Source organism: Aedes albopictus, chromosome 1 (assembly GCF_035046485.1).
Source record: "Aedes albopictus strain Foshan chromosome 1, AalbF5, whole genome shotgun sequence".
Taxonomy (NCBI): domain Eukaryota; kingdom Metazoa; phylum Arthropoda; class Insecta; order Diptera; family Culicidae; genus Aedes; species Aedes albopictus.
The window spans coordinates 249,683,667-249,702,944 of NC_085136.1; the positions used below are offsets into that span (position 1 = coordinate 249,683,667).

Sequence of the window (19,278 nt, forward strand, 5' to 3'; positions counted from 1 at the left end):
TGTTGTATTTTAACCATTTTAACCCTTTGGAGCCGGAGGAGTCATATATGACCCCAACATAGAAACGGCTGTATAAATTCACCCATTCGATAAAACAGAATAATGTCTTCGGCAAAGTTGTTGCAAATTGAGTCCTCTATTAGGGAAAAATGGGAATATTTGTATTTGGGACTTTATTGATAACCTAGAACATCCTGAACACCGTAAAATTTGGAAAAACGAAATAATTGACATACCAGTTGTTCTTAAAGCTGAACTTGGATGTGGGTTACGTTTATATGTATTCATTCATTAATAAATTTATGTATTTTTGCCACAAACAGTGTTGGTAAACTCACACTTAAAGTTGATTTAAAGTGGAAGTGGGAAATTATAGAATTAAATTAGGATTATTCTGGTATAATCTAGAAGCAGTCGCATAATTGCCCATTTCCACTTTAAATCAACTTTAAGTTTGCATGTAAAGTAATGATTGCTCTAAGTACACCGTATATCCGCATGCAATAAGGCTTCAGCACCGTGGTTACTTGGGTACTGAGTAACGTATCATAATCAATTACGATGACTGGACCTACCAGAAGTCTACTATATATTATTATGAACCATTGCGATATTGAGGGTCGTCCAAACTGAAGTTTAGCTCTCGATTGTAACAGTATTTATTCTCACAAACTGTAAATAAACTGTAATCCCCTTGGCATGTCATGAGCCGATTCAAGATAGTTTTGAGATATTCCAGATCAACAACACTACTCCGAATATTATAGCTTCAGGTCTACATTTGTGATAATAGATTTTTCCACTACGTTAAGTAGTGTAACATGATCCACTGTACTTACCAAAGTAGTTAGAGGAACAATAAGCGTTGTTATATATTTTTGGGATATTATGGGCTTCCTTACTGTTATGAAGCTTAGTTGATAAAGGCAACCACTGTTACTTTCAGAAGATTTACTGAACATGATAGATTATACAGTTTTCAATGAAAGAAGTAACGGTTACACCCGTAGACTTTAAGATCTAAAATCAAGATACTGTCTATTAACCTTTCAGAAGACTTACTGGACGTGATAGATTATAAATCGTAGCTTTGTATAATGAAAGAAGTTATTATTGTTACACTCGTAGTTTTCAGGATCTAAACTCAAGAATAGTTTGGAAGACCTAAGATGTCCCGAATGATCTGATACTGTCTATTGAACTTTCAGAAGACTAACTGCACATAGCTTACAAATCTTAGCTTTGTATATTGAAAGAAGTTTCCGTTACACCCGTAAACTTTAGGATCTAAACTCAAGAACAGTTTGGATGACCTAGGATATCCCGACTGATCTTATATTGTCTATTAACCTTTCAGAAGACTTACATGATAGATAACAAATCGTAGTTTTGTATAATGAAAGAAGTTACCGTTATACCCGTATACTTTAGGATCTAAACTCAAGAAAAGTTTGATTGCTGCGCCATTATCGAGCTCGTAAACTTCAAGGGTGGCCACTCAACTTGGTAAAATAAATTCCCGGTTATTTACCGGTTTCTCCCGGTTCTTCAAAAACTTTTTCCCGGTTTTGTAGAAACTGACTTATATGGTAAAATTGGAACACTGTCATTACTATTTTCTATTTTCTCACTTTTCTGAATTTGTTAAATGATACAGAGAAACATTTAAGCGGGGAGCGTTGTAAAAAGTTCAAATTATATCAAAAATATCATCCATCATAAACAGCCCCAGTGCTTTATCCATGCGCAACATGAATAAAAAAATTTCTAAATGCGTGCCAGAATTTTTAGTGAATGTGCAAATAATTTATATTTCAAAATTATAAAAAGGATTTAAAATCTCGAACAGAGAGAAACTTCAGAGGCGAATGTCCCTTCTAGTTAAGGCATTTATAATGGCAAAAAAATGTAAATGCCAAGTGAAATCGTTGGAGAAAAATCATATCGCATTTTTGAATAGACTTCTCTAGATTCCACTGAAGCAACCCCTCGAAAATCAAATCTTGAACAAATTAGTAATGGTAATCTGCGTAAATTGTGTGTAAACACTTTGAAATAATTATTGGAGGAATCCTTGATAATGTTCTCGGTTAGAATTCTTGACAGATAGAATACGAATGAAATGCCTAGAAGGATTTATAAAGATTTTAAAGATCCATGGGAAGATATTGTTTGAATTCCCAAATAAACTTCTCCGGAAATTCTTGTAATAAATGCATGTAACTGTAAAGAACGTCTTTAGAAATTATTGATAAAATTGCTCGACTGTCTTGAATTTGTTCAATTGTATTTGGAAAAGTTACTTGAGGAATGTTTCGAGCAATTCTCGTGGAAATCAGTCGATGTATGTCTGGAGAAATCTCTGAAAAAATATGCGACGAAAGCCTTGGTTAATCACCAAGAGAGATTCTAGGCTACCAGAAATAATTGATGTTATACTATTTCTGGGAAACATGTCCAGGTTTAGAGAAAAGCTCACTTAACAGATTAAATTGCTGCGTAAGCCATGATTTTCAGCTTATTTGAAATGTTTCATGATTTTGCGAATGAAATAATCAAAGATTGCCTTGGTGATCGCGACGTTTAATCAGTTTAATCAGTTTACGCTGTTAAGTGAATCCCCCTATTATTTTTAGTTACAAGATTTGTTCTGCAATGTCTTAGGTAGAACAATACACTGACTGCCTACCCAAGACATTTTGCTTGTCCTTACTACTCCTCGCACATCAAGGAATCAACATATTTATAAAGTTTTTTAGATTGAAAATTATTATCGTTCTAAAAGTGAAAACTATTACAGAAGTCAACAAAATTTTAGCAACATGCAACAGGTTTAGTGAATGCCATTTTCGTTATTTTATGTTTCCCTTTTGTACCGTATGATATTAATATTACAATAATTGTAACTCTCTTCTACACATGTAGAATAAAATGCAAAGATCTCAAAACAGTATTTTCTAAATTTTCTATGAAGTGTCAAAAGTCAATATTTCGATTAACCTTCCATCAGTCACGCAGTTGGCCACCACGCTTATGCTGAGTACAAAATGCGATTTTTTCAACATGTTGTGCGACTATTCAAGGGTTAGGTTTCGATCTGCGTATCTAGTATCTAGGATCTAGTATTGATAGATCCTATTCTAGAAAAATCACAATAATTGTTATATAGATGCAATAATAATGATTATCCTGGACTTTCATTACCCAGGGAAGTTCATGTTCTAAGCAAATTCCCGGTATTTTCCCGGTTGTTTGCGATTCCCGGTTAATTCCCGGTTTTCCCGGTATTCCCGGTTGGGTGGGCAACCTGTATCAATGTTCGTCCTCGACCACTGCGGAACAATGCCATGCTTAGACCATACATCACCAAAATACAAATCATGGGTTGGACGGCGCGCTCTCATAGGATTGCAGCGGGTATTTAACCGAGTAACTTCCGATTTTTATTTTCCGCTATGTATGCTGGATGTTCGTGTATTGACTGTAACTCGTGGATAAATGTAGCATATATTTTAATACCATTATGGCAATATCTAGCCTGTTGGTGAATATGTTCAACAATAAACAATAAATTATTATCATTGCATCCAAGGCTTAATAACCACGGAGTAGCAGTTATTGATAAGACAGTAAAGCTAATAAATATAAACAAGTTTTCCCTTAGGGTGAAACATCAAGGACAACATTGTGAAACGCGGCAATCTTTGATCATTGTCGTCTTAAGATGCACTGCATAGGGTCAAATATTTGATCAAAAACAAATCATGCTCAAACATCTGGTTTGACTCGTTCGAATTTTCATTAGTATCATACCGATGTTTACTGTTTAGTTAATTTCTTTTCATATTTGACCTCGTGTACTCGAGTCCTTAAGATCCCACTACACGGGGTAAAATATTGGCCCAAAATAGAAACTAATGTTCAAACATTTTGTTTGATTCAATCAAATTTTCATTGGTGTCAACAGATGTTGTTTCCCGAGTTCTTTCCTTGTCAAATATTTGACCCTGTGTCTTGAGGCCTTACTATTGCAAAGATTTGTCTATGTGTTGTGAGCTCTTCCGTAATTCATGCGAATTTGTCTGGAAAACAGGGACTAATGTACGTACGGCCTTGTACGTATACTGATAAAAGTGTTACGTAGTACGTGGCCACTAAGAAACAGACACAAGACAAACCTTTTGTCCCTCCACCCACAGTGCAAAAACTCTAACGCGGTGAGTGAAAATAAGGGTGTGTGAACTGCGTCGACGACAGCTAATGTAAACAGTCTTTATACCTATTCCAGATCTAGGCGAAATGCGACCACCTTCACACCACCAGCGGCTTTAGCTTTTCGTATCTCTCCGCCGCAAAACAAGGCAACGATGACGAGCAAAAGTAAGACGTGTGTGTTTGACTTTTATCTAGACATTCCAATCTCACTGGAAAATGAAAATAGATATACCTAACCTACCAACTTAGGCCGTTCCTTCAATATTAAATGGTAAAACGCTGGTGAAGTTTTGCTTTGGCTGGCCCCCTAGTCGAAGGAGCTCGCACTGGTAATTATCTTTGCGTCGCTTAAACTGTACCCTTCCTATGTTAATAACAATTTCAAACGATGACTGCCTCAACTGGGATCCCCGAAATAGTCTATGTCTGCTGCATTAATAATCATTAGTAACTAACTGTTCATCCTTTTTCCCCAAACTAATATAATTCGTTTGCACGGTACGGATGAAAGCAATAGGATAAAGAACAGCTGAAAAGCATGGTCCATGTCACGTGTCTGTGGTGGACCATCGGTCTTATAGTGTTTTGTACTAAGTTTGTTCCATGTGATGCGAGGGTGAATCTTTTACACTGCAGTTTCTTCTGGAGCCCGTATTTCACGTCTCACATTGTTGTCAGTCGTTAGAAACGAAATCGAGGTGAACGAATTCTTTCACCACCTCGAAGGAATTCTCGTCTATCGTCTAAGACGCGACTGCTTATGGGTAGTAGTGATCAATTGTTTGATAGTTAACTTACGATTCTCTTATTATTCATTTAATAAAATGTGGTAACTGTCTGTGTTGTTCGATTAGTCGCTGTATCCATCATTCGACATCCTCCAAATCAAGGGAAGTTCCAAATTTGGCTACTGATGGCGGATAAACATATAAAATGCAGTAATAAACCGCAAACGTCCGGAGAGTCGTCATTTTTGTCGGTCGTTTGTTACATAAGAACTACGCGTGCCCCTCTCCATCAGCTGAGGAGGCGCCTATCTTCGATTCGATCTGTGCTCTCTAGGTCAGAAGAGTTTGCTGTTGTCGTCATCGTCGTCGTCGCCGTCGCCCTGTCATTCATGTGATGTCGCATTGGTGTCACGATAATCGCCACCACTGCGGCGTTGTGATTTTTTTTTTGTGGTACGGAGACCAGGAGGGGGTAGGTAAATAACTTTGATTCAATTAGGTTCATATCTTCGGATCGTCATCGAGTCACAAGACTCGCGTCGGGTCGGACGGTGAGAGGACAACTTAATCATGCGGTTGTTGATCTGATGTTTGATGGTCGGGCTAAATGGACTGGTGAGGATTTGGACTGCAGTAAAGAGACATAAAAAAGCCTTGGTGTGGTGTTTCTGAAGCAAAATCGAAATTTGGTTTCGTTTAAGCGTCCATGCCCGATACAAATCTGTATTGCCTCATTAAACTATGTAGCAAGAGACAAATCCTATCGTTACAGGTTGTTTGTCCACTCTACGTTTGACCAGCAGCAATACGCCACACCATGCTGTCATGTGTCAACGAAAAGCTCCCATCACCCTATCCTTTCCTCGCATATTTTTGTTCCCCCTAACCTCGACCAAACCGCGAGTTTTACGGTTCCCCAAAACTAACATAGTTTACTAGCTGTACCCGGCAAACTTTGTCTTGCCTACTGCGTTTTTTGACATTTCAAGTTTCTAGCCAAGACCATGTCCCCGATCAAAATGTATGGAAGATCAATTTTAAAAACTCAATTTTCTCATGTTTTTTGCCTCATAAACCTTCCTTGGGTAAAAACTAACAGAACAAAACTAAGGCGACCCAAATCGGACCATCCGTTCGCAAGTTATGCGCGGTCCCACGTATGCCACTGCATTTATATATATATATATATATATATATATATATATATATATAGATAAGTCAAAAACATGAAATTGTAAAAAAATGAATTCGGCTCCGTTATGCTTGTCAGCGCATGAGCCTAAAATAAACGTTTGACTAAAAAAAAAGAGACACAAATCCCATCACAAATTAGTGAGCTCATTCCATATTAATCTGTATTTTTTTCTGCTTGCTATAATTGGGGCGCGTATCAGATTGATGAAAATCGTGTTATTGCCGAGTTTATGGAGCTTTCTTTGCAAAATTGATTTCATCGAGTTCAAAAATGCTGTAAATTAGTAGCAGACATTTAACATCAACTACACAATCATGGAAGGCACATACAGTGACCCCACAATTTATGAATCGGCAAAAATGACCACAGTTTATGGATCACTCATTTGATCAACATGGTGATTCATAAATAGTGTACAAAATTTAGGTGATTCATCGGTGTGGGGTCACTGTATACCCAATCAGAATCCAACCAATATGCCGTGCCTGTCAATCATCAACAGCCTCATTTCATTTTACACAGTAGGCACGCTTCCAGGTATGAAAATTCAATTAAAATCATCCATCTCTTCCTTGCGATCTCTCGTTCGACTTATCGGTGAAAACAGGACTAGGATACACTTTGACTCGGACACTATTCATCATCGCACGTCAAACGATTCGCTTACTCGTTTTCTAACATATTTCGCTTCTTCTTCAACAACATGGATGAAAGTGTTGAACTCCTACTACTCATCAGCCCAGTTCACAGTCCAGACCACGGTACAGACTGTTTGTCTAACTCACCTGGAATATAACAACTCGGCCGCCTTTGTCGCCGGTGGCCAGCAGCTCGCCATCGTGGTTGAACTCCACACACGAGATGATGTCCGCGTCGGTGACATCGTCGTCGAGGGCACCCTTTATCTGTGAAAAGCACCAGGATGTATCGCCATTGCCTGTTCGTAGAGAATGAGAAGAGAAAACAGCAATTAGTGCACTTTTCCATATTCAATCAGTGTCGGTGGTTGTTGACCACGGGCAACTTTGTGCTAAATCTTGAGATGGGCGGATTTTTCCTACATAGAGTTCGCCATAATAACAATTAATAGCATAACTTGTGTTATCTTCAGGATTGACAGCACATCCAGCAAATGCTAGTATGTAAATGAATCAATACTACTATCACTGACTCATTTAGGAATTTAGAAGCGTATATTCACTGAATTTCTCATAATAAGAAGAGGTTTAATATTTCCTGATAAATACATGAATAAAACGACTCATAGCTAAATAAATCACCCTTTCGACAAATTATTGTACGAAGTACTACATACAATGCCTTTTTTCAACAAAATAGCATCGCAATGCAAACAAAAAATAACAATCTGAAAGAAAAACGAGTCTGGCCCAGCGTAGGGATCCTCTGATGGATGGGTAGCCAAGTTGAGCAGCACCATCTGGTCATTCAAAAAACAGAAAAGAAAAACACGCAAAAACGGCAACAAATCAAAACTCGTTTGCCATAACCTCAAATCAATCGATATGTCTCTTATACACAGCGATGGTTGGAGACACCACCAACATGAATGAATTTGCCCGTCGTCAGTGTTTCATTCACTGCTCGATGACTGCCGCCGATGCGTTGGTTTTACATGATTTGGTTTTGTTCACGTATGGAGCATTGAACGTTGGCGTGATTCGCATAGCTGGTCTTTTTTAGCTCTGGACCGTGAGCTTGAGAAACGTGAGCAACAGCATAGATGACCGTAAAATTCGTGGTTGCTACCTACTCCTTGAATCGTTGGGCTAGACTAATCAAAATTGCACGTAGAACCAAAAAGTTCCTAGGCCGAGCGGGAATCGAACTCATTACCTTTAGTATGGTAATACAGTGAGGACCCGATTTTTTCAGCTCTTTGATCCGACATTGTCCGCCCTTTCGAAAATAAAAAAAAAAAGTAAAAGTATGGTCATTGGCAGAGGAAGCTCTCAGTTAATAACTGTAGAAGTGCTCATAGAACACTAAGCTGAGAAGCAGGCTTTGTCCCAATGAGGACGTTACGCCAAGCAGAGAGAGAGAGAAACATTGCGGAACGCTTTCAAAACTTTCTTGCAAACTAACACATTTATGCCGTTTTAGGGCCCAACCCTATCAGGTATCAGGTATCAGAACATCGGCTCGGGTGGCACGTTCTCCGCGCTTCTGGGAGATTTGTGCCTCGCCATTTTAGTTAGCCTGTTTCATCATCTACCCGTCGGAGCAGTGAAAAAGGAAGAGAGAGGAAAATAAAAGGACAGGAATGAGAAAATTGGGTGATAATAAAACGGATAACTTAAGAAAAGGGTTTACCCAATTATTGGAATATAGGAAGTACAAGCAATATTTGCTGATTACCTTTGAAATTAATTATCTGCTGTAAATCATTCTTACCACATGCGATTCAACTACAAGAATCCATTTAGGTTTCCATTCAGGTTTCCATTAAGGTTCAACAAAGTTTCAATTCAGCAATTATTGAGAAGAGAAAACAAAACAACAATATGTGGACCATTAAGATTGTCTATCTAATTTGGAATAAAAGAGAGTTGTATCAATTCAATTCATTATTTTTATTTTGTTCAATCAATACAATTTAATCAATTAATCAATATACAAATATGTGTCAGACAAATATAATCAGAGATCTTAGGATAGATTTTGACTGTAACTTGGGACAACCCATAAAAAAGCTTGTTGCCTTGATTAATTAGCTTCACAATGGATTCCTCATCAATGCTCATTACAATAGAACGCATTCCATTCGCAGGTGGCAAAATTTTCGTTATTTTCCAATACTTGGTATCGAAGTTTACGTTCAAACGAGTTATCATGCTCATAATTTTGTCATTTCCACTTTTGTCCATTGTTGGAAAATGAGGAACAGCAAAAATTATGCGCCGTATCTGTGGAATAGGGGAATATGGCTTCATAACGAAATCGTTAATATCACTGTTAGCTCTAATGTCCTCTAGGACAGTCTTCAACCATGACAAACTAGGTTCGTCACAGGCACTAAACCAACCGATTCCGCGTGTGTGTCCAGAGTTATAAAAGGTTGGAAGAAATTCTCCAGTCAAGTTCTGTTGCCTATCAAAAATCTTGCCATAAAGGTTGTGGAAGTAGCCATCATCGACATCTGCATTTTGCCGCTCAATCATGATCTTCAAATTGTTCCGAAGAGTCACGCGATGACGCTTGTCATCGCCGTTCGAGGGGGAGTTAGCGGGCCGCTTGATGCCTCCGGCTTCTAAAGCTACGGCGGCAACTTTCACCGCAGCCTCCTCAACGATAGAGTCCTCCTCCTGTGAAGCGAGTAGCGCGTGCTCAAGGAACATGTCGTCATTCTGGTAGAGATATTTTAATGATTATATAACGTGCATATTTTTTTGTTAATTATAACTTACCATATTATCAGCAGTTTGCTTGTTAGCCATTTAGATGGTACGAAAAAAAATAATAATAATTTACCAGCAATTTTCACCGAGTTTGAATAAACTAGCAGCAGCTGACACAGAATATGTGTTCTATCTGTCGGAGAGGAACTATAAGAGACGATGATTTTTTGGACGTTTTCTAAATACGTAAGAACAATACCGAACGTATATGCAGCGTATGTGATCGTGTAAACGGTGGAACAATGATAATGTACCCAAGTATCTAAAGAGCCAGCATTGGTATTCACACAGATTGGACAATTTATTGTTGTGTGGATGTTTATTTATAATACGCAATATCATTGCAGACATACACAGGGCAAAGGCATAAGTACACCTATTTGATAAGGCATAACAATGTGTAGCTTCATATGATGGATCACATATTATTTGAGAACAGCGAATAAAAAAAAAATGACTTTGAATATTCAGATGCATCCACTTGGATGAACCTCAAGCTGATTTGAAGTGCATGATGACGTGTCTGTACACAGTACATTGTAAAAATTATGTCCAATGCACCATGTAGACCTCAACCCATTTTCACGACGAACCAATTGCAAAAACAGCGATCTTTCCAATTAGCCGAAAACAGACGCAAAAAATAAAGATTGAAGTGTAATACAGACACGTCATTCTCACACTACATATTCAGCACTCAGAGAGACCACACTAATGGGGATGTATTCACGAGGGCCCATATAGCCGAGGCGGTAAACGCACGGGTATTCAGCACGACCATGCTGAGGGTGACGGGTTCGATTCCCGGTCGGTCCAGGATCTTTTCGTAAAGGAAATTTCCTTGACTTCCTTGGGCATAGAGTATCTTCGTGCCTGCCACACGATATACGCATGCAAAATGGTCATTGGCAGAGAAAGCTCTCAGTTAATAACTGTGGAAGTTGGAAGTGCTCATAGAACACTAAGCTGAGAAGCAGGCTTTGTCCCAGTGAGGACGTTACGCCAAGAAGAGAGAGAGGGGATGTATTCACATTAGGGTGACTCAAGCTTGTATGGCAAAACCACATGTCAAAAAGTTCGATGGGCCCCCTTCTCATTTCGTTCTATATGACGCCACGATGCTCTGGTCAAATTTTCAGCTGAATTCGTTAACATTAGGGCGATGCTAAACTTGTTTGAAGTTTGTATGGGCGTTTATATGGGAGTTTTCTTCTGAGGGGTTCCAATTTCTCTTAAAACACGTAATCGATCCTATAGAAATATAGCCTGTGATATGCCGAAAAACTTTGTCGAAGACCACAAGGTGATCAGACACTTGCGAAAAAAGCTACCGCCTAGACAATACGGGCCCATTCAATGAGATTTTATTGCTATTGTTATTCCTTTACATGTTAAATGTTAAGCACCACCAGATGGTCTGCGTGTAATATCTTTTCCTACAAGCTTCGGATGACTTTGCGGTCTTTGACAAAGTTTTTCAGCACATGTGAGACTATAGTTCAATACAATCGGTTATGTGTTTTAAGTAAAAATAGTGCCCCTCATGAGACAAATGCTAAAAACGATGTTTTCCCATATAAACTCCCATACAAAACTCAAATGAGTTTAGCACCGCCCAAATGTTAACGGATTTAGCTGAAAATTTGACCAGAGCATCGTGGCGTCATATAGAACGAAATGAGAAGGGGGCCCATCGAACTTTTTGACATGTGGTATTTTGAGCCACGCTAATTCACATACTTCGATTTACCAAATGCACTAATATTGAATAACACATACCACAGATCAGAGTTCACAAAGTAGTATACATATTGTATACGAATATTATGTCGATACTTATCTGTATAGAGTTGATTTTCGAATACAGCGATCATTACTCAGAGATTCACATGAAAGATTAAAAATAGAAATGTTTCACAATAAATTAATAAAATACACCGAAACTACTGGCTATATTCACTAAAAAAGTTATACAACTGTGTTTGGACACTGTAAATATTTAGGCTTGCACATATTTTTGATTATTTGCACATTTGTACATAGTTGAAGTTATTATTTTAATAGAGCACTTGCTTCACACACTTGCCACATGGCTTCCTTTTTCATTTCAAAACTTTCTTGCAAACTAACACGTTTATGCCGTTTTAGGGCCCAACCCTAGTCAAACCAATATAGTTTAAAATTGCTGAAAGATTTTTGCTCTCTCTCTCTTCTTAACATAACGTTCCTACTGGAACACAGTCTGCTCCTCAGTTTAGTGTTTTATGAAAATTCTCAATTATTCACTGCCTATTTTGCATAAGTATAACGTGTCGTGTGGTAGTAGAGTGGGTAATCCGTTATATCTATATGGAAAAATAGAAAATTTTATGGCATCCCATCAGATCAAAGCTTTTTAGGACCCATTTCAGGTATTTGGGTCCTGAAATTTGCAAAATTTGGACACGATCGGTTATGTCTACATTTTGCGCACCGCGTTTGAAGTTTGTATGGGATTTTACATGGAAAAACATACTTTTGTGCATTTCTCTCAAGAGAGTTTTTTTTTCTAAAATTATGTAATGTGAAAACATCGCCTAGGATATCCTGAAAAAAACTGTCGAGGACCACGAAGTGATCTGATGCTCATGAAGAAAAGTTATAGCGTTGGCATTGCTTGCCAAAACAGAATGATGTTTTTGTTATTGTTATTCCTTTACATGTTAAAACATAAACAAATGCATGCGGTTTGTTGAATATAACTTTTTTACAAGCGTCGGATCGCTTTGCGGTCTTTGACAAAGTTTTTTAGTACATCCTAGCATCTTAAATATTTTAAATAATTATCAGACAAACTTTTTCAACTTATGACAAAAAGGCAAAAAAGTGTTTTATCCCATACAAAATCCCATACAAATTTCAATAGAATGTTTGCTGTGTACATTTTTATTGATTGCTCTCAGTTTGGCACCAGCAGTAAAACTTGCATACAAGAACTTTTATAGCATCCAGTTTCCAGTACTGACAGCCCGGCGGCAACACCATCGCTTGTATTCAATGCGTCGTCTGTGCTACTCTCGGTTGTCAACTCTCTCAAATTTTCACCTCAAGCTCACGGAAGCATGGTAGTCAAGAACTGTCAAATCGTATGGAAAAATCGCGAAAAACGTTAATTACGTTACGTTAATTAGAAAACGGGATAGTTTTGTGAAAAGTTAGTGAATACAAATCAAGAATGGTTTGAAAAGGCAACGTTTTGTGTTTACTTCATGTTCCGGAACAGTTTCTTCACCGAGAAAATTTGATTTTACTACCACACGAAAAAGAGCCATCTGTGATATTTTTAACTTGGAATGTCGATCTATTGCAATGCGCGATGTGTAGACGCAACCGATCGTGCTCAAATTTTGCACAGATACTCAGGACCGAAATGGAACCAAAAAGTTTTGATCTGAGAAAACGGTTCCGATGACCCACGCTAGTGTGGTAGTCATGAAAATATTTTATACACAAGGAAATTTCCATTATGAAATGTTCCTTGAACAACCGGGAATCGAACCCGCCACTCACTCCACTAAGGGAATTCAGGTGGCCAAAAATCGAAAATCGACTTTATTCAATTTAAGATTTAGGCACCGACGAACCGACGTGACAGTGGTGATTCAAAAGTGTCTCCCCCCAACCCCCCCCCCCCCCCCCTCCATCAAATTTAGCGCTCGACCACCGAAGCGAGCGATCGCATCTGTCAAATCAGCGCAGATGCGAACCGTTTCCTATAATATGAACACACGGGGGTTCGGTATCGAGCTATCATCGCGAGCCGTTATAGAGGTGACGATCGTGTTTGGCTATTTTTCATCATGGCGTCGCGGACAACAAATTTGAATTTATTTGTTCTAGCTGTCACGTCGGTTCGTTGGTGATTTAGGTTCGGTAGTTGAAAGTAGACCACTTGGACCAGTAAACCCCAGAATATTAGTTTGCTAATCCCTAAACTTATCGAGATATTGGCAGCTGAATGAGATCATTGACATTTTTTGATAAAATGAATGAAATGTTCAACTTCGCATATCTTCGGCTTAAATGAAAAAAGTTGAACTTTTAAAGCAGATTCTTGAAGGTTGTTTAAAACCTGTCGAATGATATATCAGACGTTGAAATGTTGATTGTAAAAGTATTAAATGGTGCTACATTAAAAAAATCAATTTTTCCCCATACAAACCGTTCCATACAAAAAAAGTTTCGCAAAGTTTCGCTTCTGAACTACTTCTATGTCTTCGTTTAGTTTAGGATCCCTGGGAGACATTGAAATCAAATTTGGCTGTTACTAGCTGCTATTCTGCAATTCCAATCAAGTTGTCGACGATAATTGAGATATTGCTATATAAAATCTCCAAATTGGCCATCAAAAACCTCTGAGCAAACATTTGGTTGTCATGGCCACTTTTTTCGGTAGATCAATCATAGTGCAATCTAAATCTGGTCTTGGATCTCTTAGCGAAGCTTTTAACGAATTGGAATGCATTTTGTCAATGAAACAGAAATCCTTAAACGCCTAAAAGTATGCAATGTCCATATAATTTCATGCTATTTGAAACTGTCGTGTTAAAACAACCTGTTCAACATGTCTTTCATATTTTTCAGGCGCCAGCAAGCAATTTTTGCTGATGTTTTTTTTCTAAGAATTGCACTGGAAATTCTAGCAGGAAATCTTCGGGGATTTCATAACGATAAGTTCAAATGTTTCCCTATAAGATATTTCCAGGCATTCCTCCAGGCATTGTCCTGGTTCCTCCAGATGCTTTTCTTGTGAATCTTTCAGGAACTCCTGATGTGATTCCTCCAGAAATTCTTGCTGGAATTCCTGCAGGACTTTTTCCAAAAATTTCTACTCTACATGATCTCCTATAGCGATATATTCAGGGGTTACTCCAAAGATTTCTTCAATAATTCCTCCTAGAATTACTACGTGGATTTATCCAGGAATTTCACGAGGGATTTTCCTAGGGATTCTTTCTGGAAATCCTGCTGATATTTCTCTATCCATATCTACTTTGTTTATTCCAGGAATTTCTACTAGAGTTCCTCCAAGAATTCATCTGTTAATTTTTATAAGACTCTAATTCTCGAAAAATCGTTCATGCATTCTTCCTGTGATACCCCAGGGATTCCTGCAGGAACTCCTGCTCGGATTCCTCCAGAAATTCTTGTTGGTTTTCCTGTAGGACTTAATCCAGTAATTTCTGCTATAATTAATCTATGAATAACTCCATCCATTCATCCATGAATAAATCTACGGATGGCACAAATCAGAATTGCTTGAGACTTTTCGAGTGGCCGGCGATTTTCAGGTAAGAGTGATCGAGACGCGAATGCTGAATGCGGAATCAGAAGCGCGATTATTTTCGTTGCTCAGTTGGTTTTCACAATTAAGTATTAACGATCAATACGCTGACGCGTTTAATATTCATTAACGTATGTGCATTACTCTTACTATTGTGTGGGGTGGTCATTAGCCTGGTACACGGTTTATATGGGAAAATGCAAAAAATGGAAAAACTCTAACTCCTGTATACTTTTTGAGTTCCACTTTGGTCCCATATCAACTGTGCGAAATTTCAGATCGATCGGAGAAACTATATTTTAGCGCCCGCCATTCTTAGTTTTTCATACGATTTACTATGGGGAAATTTTACTTCTGCAAAGAAAAATCGCTAGGAGTCACCCCTAGATCCCTAAAAATAAGTCGATGAATGATTTCTGTAGAAAACTTCACGAGAAATCAGACCTCTGAAGACCGCAAACCGATACGACGTTCGTGGAAAAAGTTATTAAGCCTCACCCGATCGATAAAATGACGAGATTTTATTATTTATTATTATTCCTTACATGTTAAACAGCGTTGGCATCCCATTCGGTTTTCAGTCAATAACTTTTTCCACATGCCTTAGATCGCTTTGCGGTCTTCGGAGGGTTGGTTCCTCGTAAAATTTCCCATAGAAATCATTCATCGATTTATTTTTAGGGGTTAAGGGGCGACCTGTGGCGATTTTTCTTTGAAAAAGTGATTTTCCTCATAGTAAATCGTATGAAAACTTAAAATGGCTGGCGCTAAAATATAGTTTCTCCGATCGAGCTGAAATTTTGCACAGTTGATATGGGACCAAACTGGAATTCAAAAAGTGTGCAGGAGTAAAATGTTTTTTGGTGTCCCACGCTAGTGGTCATCGCGACCTAATAAATCATGATCGTGATGAAGACCGCGAAGTGTAGTTTTATATAACTAGTGGATCATATCACCTACCAAAGGTGACTCCAAGAACCACACCTTACCCTGCCCTACTAACAAATACTCCTTCCCGAGACAACTGCGGTGATGCTGTGGATTCCACGGTTTTTATTAACAACGGTTGTGGAACTAACATTCCTTATCTTTCCCAATGAGCGTAAGAACGTGGCCAGCGCCGTTATTGACTTTCAAATATTCGCCATGACGGAGGCTCTCTGAGAGAATTGCGCTGTGCGTGAAAACAATTTTTTTTAACATGGGAAAGGATAGGAGCTGTATTTTCAAATGCTTCTAATTCTTTATAGAATTTTTTTTAAGCAAAACGTTCTTAATGTTATCGAATGAGATTTTGATACGCTATATTATAGACATAACATTGTGATTTAAAAACTTGTTGTCTAAAACCAGTTATAGTGTAGCTAATTGAAAGTACATATATTGCAAAACATTAACACTTTTTTTTCAATCTGGAGTCCCTAAATTATTTTAGAAGCATTTGAAAATGCAGCTCCTATCCTTTCCCATGTTAAAAAAAAATATTTTCACGCACAGCGCAATTCTCTCAGAGACCCTCCGTCAAGGCGAATTAAACTCTCGAATTGTGCACATTGAGAGTGGTAGCTAGTCCCAAGCACCATTCATTGGTTCTCTGTGCAACTTCGATTGTTCTGGTCAATCACAGAGTAGCAACTACGACGTGTACGATTATCTTTGCTTTTGCTGAAGATAATGCGGCACAGCTCGCTTGATTGCATAACTCGTAGGAGTTATATGATCGACACTATGCTGTGAAATTTGGAAGGAAGAAACATGGGTTTTTCAACCTGTTTCTGTTCTAGCGATGGCTATGAACTTTTGAATGTATATGATTATATACATGATAACATGTACAAAACAAGTTTTGTTTGACAGAAACTCTCAAAAATCTAAGTGACAATATAGTTACCACTGCCCGTATAGGGTACTTTCCTTCTCTTGACTTCGACAAAAAGCCTGACAATTTTTTTATAGTGGATTAGGGCTTAACCCATAATATGAACTGTGTAGTTCAGCTCATGTCAACCCATAATTTGATTATTTCTCACAATATTTACCAAATCTATAGTTTTACAATACGTTTGAGCTAACTTTCTTCACGCGAGCAAATTTAGCCATTTTTGAGAATACAAACGGCTTCCAAATTGTTGTTTAAGGTGAAACATCAAGAAATCTCATTGCAATTTTGTACACAAACTTTAGAGGCACAAATTTGACGAACGAAGCTTCGAACCAAGCCACACTTGTTTATCCTGACTTTACTCACTTGCAAAAGGAGGCAGCTTTTTCAAATCAAGAGCGAATTTTCAAGATTGATGCTATGGGCAGCCATGTTTGTATTCTCTGATGTTTCTTCTTAAGCTTTGTTTAGTACTTGAGCTTGAGCTTGATTCACCGCCCGCAGTTGCAACTCCAGTATCGCCAGATCAGCTACACTCACACAAGGAACCAATGAGATAGCTGCTTGGGACTAACAGGCATCTTCAGTGTGTGAGGGTTGGCGGTCTTGTATTTTTAGGCGACAATGGCGCCTGCTGCGTCAGGTTGCAGGTCAATTGAGTTGTCCAAAAAATGTCTCACGACACCTACTGCAAGCCTATCCATATACGTGAGAACAAAAGATGTTTACAAAGTTCTTACAGATAAATTAACACGGAAAATCTGAACACAAACCACTAGCACACAGGAATTTGGATTGGTCAATGGGGAAGGGGAGGGAAGTGATGATTGCAATCGCTTGCCCACATCAGGTCGTTGAATCCTCTGCGCCTGCACAAGGTCATGCGGATGTTGGTGTGTTGGTGGGAATTTTTTATTTTTGGCACATGGATCATGCATTGGTGCAAGGGTGCCAGGCGTTAAGCGATTAATTGTGTGAAGATTACTGTGAAGCGGCACAGTCCGCTTGGTTGCATAACTTGAAGGCGTTATATGATAGATTGACACTGTGCTGTGATGAAAGTTGGAAGGAAGGGAAACGGCTTTTTTTTCAATCCATTTCTGGTTCTAGCGATCGCTACGAACATACGAATATACATGAGATGTATATGTAGGGAGAGAGAGTGAGAGAGAAAGTTGATAGAAATATACAAAGTAAGGAGGAAAGGGACGAGCCAGGGATTGAACCCAGGACATTCTGCATATGAATCAGACGTGGTAGCCACTAGACCACCAAACTCGTCACTTCTTAAGCTTTGTTTAGTACTAAAAAAATTCCAGGCGTTGTTAGTAATCCCAATTTTGCTTAAACTAAAGAAGTTTTAAATAAATTGTTACGGAACAGAAAAAAAAATTAAAAAAAAGAAACAGTAGGTGGCAATATAGTTGTCACTGTCTTATAAAGGGTTAGTAAGGGCAGGAATGTTAATTAGGCAACCGTTGTTATGAAGACCGAGAATCTCTGCGTTTCCACTGTTTCAGCAAGAAGTGTTCGTTAGCAAGAACCCGCAGACACCCTTATCATGGTCACCTGAACCACACGGGCCATAGCTAAACTAATACAAACGGTAATGAAACAAAGGTTTATACGGGTGCAAGCACAAATTGTTAACCAGCTATAATTTTCTGTAATGCTAAGCACTTGATTGAACGATCTTTGCTCAAACTTCATCAGCCATCTACCCTACAAAATCACACCTTCCGTTCCACGCTGGCGATTGCACTATCGACAGACATAAGTGTTTGTTGTCACCGCCACCACCACCCCATACATGTAAAACCAACCACCAGCATCAAGCGCGATTTCTAATCTGACCTCGATGGCATTGCCACCCCACTCCCAACTAACTGTCGCCATAAGGGTGTTTGTGCCAAATTAGAGCACTTACTTACGCACGTCGCGCGACCAAGCTGCTGACATGTGTATGATCGGCGGTATCGTACCTACCACATCAAATATCGATGGCTACGACGCGACGATTCAATCTCAGCATTTGCGCTGCACCAGAGGTGGGCTTTATAGATGCCCGATTAAGAGAATGGTGAAAATGGCGATCTATTCAAAGCTAAATGTAAATGCAAAACTTGACGAAAAACAGTCATTTGAAACAAGAAGTGAGTAATGAGAACTTGGGTCGACACTTGACTTGACGAATCTGTCTATTTCCGTTGAGTAAATACACAAAAAAAAATATTGTGCAATATCATAATTTGGTATTTTTTCTAATAATATGGAACGATCTCACCCATATAGCCGAGGCGGTAAACGCACGGGTATTCAGCATGACCATGCTGAGGGTGACGGTTTCGATTCCCGGTCGGTCCAGGATCTTTTCGTAAAGGAAATTTCCTTGACTTCCTTGGGCATAGAGTTTCTTCGTACCTGCCACACGATATACACATGCAAAATGGTCATTGGCAGAGGAAGCTCTCAGTTAACCCTCTAATACCCAATCCCGCCTTTAGACGGGGTATAGTTTG

At 38.7% G+C, this 19,278-nt stretch overlaps 1 protein-coding gene across 5 annotated transcripts in view; it reads right to left on the minus strand.

Moving 5' to 3' along the window:
• LOC109400400 (protein phosphatase PP2A 55 kDa regulatory subunit) overlaps positions 1 to 19,278 on the minus strand; it is a 153,365-nt gene that overhangs the window by 17,544 nt on the left and 116,543 nt on the right. For all 5 annotated transcript variants that reach the window (XM_062846585.1, XM_029859957.2, XM_019672911.3 and 2 more), the window contains one exon: positions 6,924 to 7,075. In XM_062846585.1, the coding sequence (XP_062702569.1) occupies positions 6,924 to 7,075 (152 nt within the window). The remainder of the gene's footprint in view (positions 1 to 6,923; positions 7,076 to 19,278) is intronic.